General features: G+C 41.3%; 1 protein-coding gene across 1 annotated transcript; it reads left to right on the forward strand.

Annotated features, from left to right (window-relative positions):
* Window positions 1-641: 641 nt before the first annotated feature.
* pus7l (pseudouridine synthase 7 like) lies at window positions 642-5291 on the forward strand. The gene is given in 8 exon segments (XM_030788348.1): window positions 642-1449; window positions 1544-1703; window positions 2121-2335; window positions 2398-2522; window positions 2624-2705; window positions 4116-4399; window positions 4501-4554; window positions 4971-5291. Coding segments are annotated over 8 exon segments (2049 nt in total).
* Window positions 5292-5534: the final 243 nt, after the last annotated feature.

The raw sequence follows: 5534 nt of genomic DNA on the forward strand, positions 1-5534 counted from the left end.
ACGTGATGCGGAACTATCTCCATGACCAGAGCATGTGTATTCTCCGTTAAAGCGGTGAATGATCAACATTGGCATGTTAAGAACAGTAGGATTTTAAGTTACTACCTGTAAGATTTATTTCATTTTTTGTCCATTTTAATTATGCAGTTTGTTGTATGTATGTGTGTCAAGTTGTATGAATTGCTCATGTTCTAAGCTATTATAAATTCAGCGTTATTAGTGGAGTTCAGCAGTCGGTTAATTTTGGACGTCAGCAGAATCGCTGTTTGTACTCGGACAGGGCTTTACTTTTCTTTTACTTGCAGGTAGTAACGTATTTCCTGTTCAATAGAATTCTTTGCAACTTTGTGCAAGTAGCCGTGCGTGCAATATTCGTGGTTGCAAATAGTCGCAGACGGTGCCTGCCTACAAACTCGACTGAAGTTTTTGGTAGTCGTTGTCACTGTGTCTCTGAACGAGTCAGTGGTTGCCGTAACAGGACTTATGCTGGTCACCGGTTTCAACTGTAAAGTCGGCTTTGCAGAATTTTGTCAAACATGTAAGTAATTGTTCTCGAAACGACACGATTCCTTGATTTGAAACTAATATGACAATACTTTATATTCCTTTACAGGCATGTTCCTTCTAACTCGGACAACAGCATGGACGAAGAGACTCCGGGCTCCTCATGCTTCATGTCTGACCATCCGGGTTTTTATGGCACCATTAAAAACTCAACCAGCGACTTTGTGGTGACTGAGAAAGACATCAACGGACAATTTGTAAATAAACTGAACTCAGACAGAGACTGCGCCCTAAACGATGAATTACCTCAGTATACAGTAAAAGGTGATAATCATTGCAACTTCCACCCTGATAAATTAACATCTATAGAAGTCAGCTGTGAGAGTGGTGAATCTGACATTCAAAACCAGGAGTGTTTTGATTTGAGTATTATCCTTGACCCCTCTGTTAATGAGGCATTAGAACATTTCACTCGCAGAATTCGAGCAGGCTCTAGTCCGAGAGAAGGTGAAAAGCCTGCCGCTGTTGAATTATCTCTTGGCAAATTCCCAGACAAACACCAGCGTGCCAGTGTGCACAGAGCAGTAAGGCACAATTTCCCCTTTCTGATGACTTTGACCAATCAAACCGAGATTATCGTGAAGGAGGACCCAGATTTCAAAGAGCTGTCCAGCCTTGTATCTGAGGAAGAGGCTGAGGACTTTTTCAGATTTGTTGATGCAAAAAAACCCATTTCAGTGTTTACTTTCATGCCTGATGGCAGCAAGGAACACCGCACGGCAGTCCACCATTTTCTGAGCCGGAGGTTTGGGAAATTAGTGGAGACCAAGAGCTTCACAGATCCACAGCACGGGACGGCTATTACTGTGAGGTTAAGGGAACGTGGGAGGACATCAAAGAAGAGAACTGCTTCAGACCTCCAGCAGGAAGAGGTCACTTATACAGGTATCAGTGCACTTACACAGTCAGTTATTTGTCATTGTGTCGACTTGTGTGTGTGTGTGTTAATAACAGTTTTTGTGATTCTATTCTTCCCCAGCTTTCACTCTGAGAAAAGAGAATTTGGAAACTCTTGAGGCCATCAGCTACATGGCCACAGCTCTAGGAGTGCTACCTTCTGACTTCACTTATGCAGGCATCAAAGACAAGAGGGCCATCACCTATCAGTCAATGGTGGTGAAGAAGGTCCCCCCTGAAAGGTATAGTACTCTAAATTACTCTACTGACAATGTTACCAGAAGGGAAAATGTTTAGAAGCATTCCACTTCTATTGATCCACCTCTAACCGGTCAAGGGACTGAACTTGCTGTTTATCATTTGCTTTGCTGTTTATCATGAGCTGTCTACCATTTGTTTTCTTTCTCAGACAGAAGATTTAAAGAGATGAAAGGGGGTAAACACTTTAACATTCAGTTTAATACCGACTAAAGGGATGCTGTGGAACTATGCTTCTTCTTAGTCTTCTTCTTCCTCTTCCTCTTCCTCTTCTTGTGAAACCCATATAGTACTTACAGATCTTGGAAAGAAAGGATGGAGGGCATGTTTTCTCTTGATTAAGTTTAGCACACAGTCGTTTACTCACAGAGTGTCTATGTGATTGCGTTTGCAATCGGCAGGTTGACGGAGAAGGTTCCAGAATTTGAGAGGAGGGGAATTCAGCTCTCTCTCATACGGCGTGTATCTGAACCCCTCCAACTTGGGAGACTTGGGGGGAACCATTTTGACATTATTATTCGGGACCTTAGGCCCCATGCCAAAGGTTCTCAAGCAGACCTAGAAAAGCTTGTGTCTGAGGCTGTGGAGAATGTGAAGGTGAATAAAAGAGTGCACTGTTTTGTTCAAGTGACCATAATATAAAATTTAGTAGGCGTATGGCATATATTTGTGACAGAGACTTATAAAACCATCTTACCATGCAGGTTAGAGGCTTCGTAAATTACTTTGGCCCACAGAGATTTGGAAGTGGACAGAGTGTCCAGGCAGACCGAGTGGGGCTTGCTCTTCTGAAGGAAGAAATGGTACTGATTACTGAAATGCTTTCTTACCTCACTTGTCATTTGTTTCTTTTCCCATGAAAATGATGACTCCAGCTACAGTTTGTGTGTGAATTTACTTGCAGGTAAATGCTGTCAGATTGTTCTTTACACCAGATTCAGGGGACGACCTGCAAAATCAAGCAAAGCGTCACTTCCTCGACACAGGTAAGCATCTCTAAGCAAGACTTTTTTTTTATCATGAATACGGTCATTGTTTTTACTTTACCATCAAGTCTCTGGTGTGGATCTGTGTGAAGACATGGGAATCCCTCTGGTGGGGAAAAAAGAGAAAGAAACAAAGGAAGGAGATGCTATAAATGGTTGGGCAGACAGGCTGGTACATCACACATGACAGTCAAGAATAAAGGAAATGGTTGTGAAAGGAGGAAGATTAAAACTTGGAAGAAGCAGCTAGAAATAAAACTACATCATACAACAAGTTGAAATGTTCTCTCAGTAATAAAGAAAAAAATATTTCTGTCATCATAAAACAAAACAGTAAACATTATCCATAGTTTACACATCTCTCTCTTTTAAAGCTCGTAGGCCTGTTTTGTATATCCTGTACTTAAATCATGAATGGGAAATAACATACACTTTTATTCAAGCACAGCACATGGCTTAACAAATATAGAACTGCCTCTTTAGCTGATGAGTTGAATCAGGTGTGGGCTAGAACATAACACAGAACAGCACAAAGTTTTAGGAATCATACATGTAAAAAACATTTTATGAAAAATCAGACTTTGCTCATTGCTCTGGTCTGGTTCGGCGCACTTAACACACGTTAGGCAGACTGGAAAATGATAAAAAAAATTAAGATATAATATTCTTTAGAATATCTCATATGTTTATGGGCTTAATTTGGCTGTTTTACTGAGATTTGAATGTTGTGTAATTTAGATGTGAATCTTTGGTCCAGTCATTGGTTTTAGCTGAAGTTTGTCAAAAGAATCTCATGGACTTTTAAGTCCTTGTATCTTAGCCTCTTAATTATAATATAAGCACCATTACAACTCTCCCGCAGCTTTCAAACAAAGCATCAGGATTATCAGACTGGCACCGCATCTGAAGAAGGAAGTTTAGCCTTGCTGACATGTGGGATCACTTAAAATGCTGACAGCTTTTTTGATGCTGTGCTTCTGCAAAGCAATATTTTGCCATGATTTTGTTTTGTTTATATTTTGTAAATATTTTTTTTATATTTGGTTTGTTGTTTACATTTTGAAATCTAGAGTGTTTGTCAATGTGTGATTTTTGTGGATTAACCAGATGAAAATAGCATCATCACATCTTGTTGAGCAACTTCATCCTCACTTCTGTGAGAATGACTGAGAACTCTCTGCTAATTACAGACTAATTACCCTATCAACATTTAAAAAATAAAAACATTTGTTTGGAAATTCACAGACAGTGAAACCACAGCAGTAAATTACACTGTATTTGATTTAAACATCCATCTGAGACATGGATAAATACCAAAGTAAGGGTAATAACGAGGCAGCATGTCAAAAACATTGAGCTCTCCCCAGTAAGCTTCTCTTGAACAGAGCATATGTCTCGCGTCCTCTGTAGAAAATGCCAAGGAGAGCCTGGTGCTCATGCCCGCTTACAAAGCCCGGGAGAGGCTGATGTTGCGGGCGCTTCACCGATATGGGACTGGGCACGAGGGAAGCGCCCACGCCTGGCTCAGTCTGCCCCATGGCATGCGAATCTTCTACCTCCATGCCTACTGCAGTCGGGTGTGGAACGAAGCAGCCGAGGCCAGGCTCCTAAGGCTGTCTCACCGAGCAGTACAGGGAGACCTGGTCCTCAAGTCCAAGACATCAGAGCAAACTGGTGAAGTTGGCGTACCGCAGGTATTGTAAACAGCGCACTGCATTGCTATATATAGAGGAATTAAGTGTAGTTGCTGCTCTATGAGATATGACACATGGTCTGTTATTTTGTTCCTCCACAGATCCATGTTGTGTCTGCAGAGGAGGAGAGGGACAATGTCTTCACACTCGGACAAGTGAGTAGACCCAGCTTCGTTTCTCCCTCTCCACGCTACACAGTTTCCTCAAAACCAGTAATTCCACTTCTTGTGACGTGCTTGACCGGTCATTTTTACGTGTTTTCATATTATCCTAATATCTCACATCATAATTAATTAATCACTTATCTTTCTGTGAAGCAAATAAATAAAATCAGTAAATGAGGCCAAAATGTGGTCATCTTTACAAACTGGATTGTTGACATGTATTGATTTAACAAAAAGAACTGGTTGCTGGTTTTACACACAAACGGTTTTGGTCATTTTAACCCTCGGTGTAATAATTTATTAAGTGCTATAGTGTTCTGTTTTTCTTTTTTTGTTTTTTTGAGCAGTGAGGGCTGGATAGTTTTACTGGTTAATCTAACAGACTTTACTGTTGGTTTGTAATGCAGGTGGTTCTTCCAATGCCTGGCAATAGTGTGAAGTACCCAGAGAATGAACTGGGACAATGGTACAAAGAGCGGCTGGCGGAGGACGGGCTGCAGTCCTGCCGTTTCCGAGTCACAGCCCTGAAGCTCAACGTCCCAGGCTGCTACCGCCCCCTGCTGGCCTTCCCCCACAACATGACGTATACATTGCACGGCAGTAATACTGCCCAGACAAGCGGCCAGCCACAGGACTCTGGATTGCCATATGTGTCTTTGTCATTCAACCTGGACGCATCCTGTTATGCCACTGTATGTCTCAGAGAACTCATGAAAAAAGATCTGTAACAAGGTTTTGAATAGTGACCGTTTAATTGAAAAATTAGTTTTCGTTTTCAGACATTTATTTTAATGTTTTCCAGCGACTCTTTCTGCTCCAGCACAAATGTTATAGTTCTTGATACTTTTTTGAGAATAGAGTTAGGTTTGAGAGAATTTCAGTTTTTCAAACTGACCACCAGGTGGTGAAAACACATCAGAAATGTCAGCAAGGCTTTCACTGAACTCAAGTGCTTGGTTCAGATTGAAAAA

The sequence above is a fragment of the Chanos chanos genome, chromosome 1, assembly GCF_902362185.1.
Source record: "Chanos chanos chromosome 1, fChaCha1.1, whole genome shotgun sequence".
Classification (NCBI taxonomy): domain Eukaryota; kingdom Metazoa; phylum Chordata; class Actinopteri; order Gonorynchiformes; family Chanidae; genus Chanos; species Chanos chanos.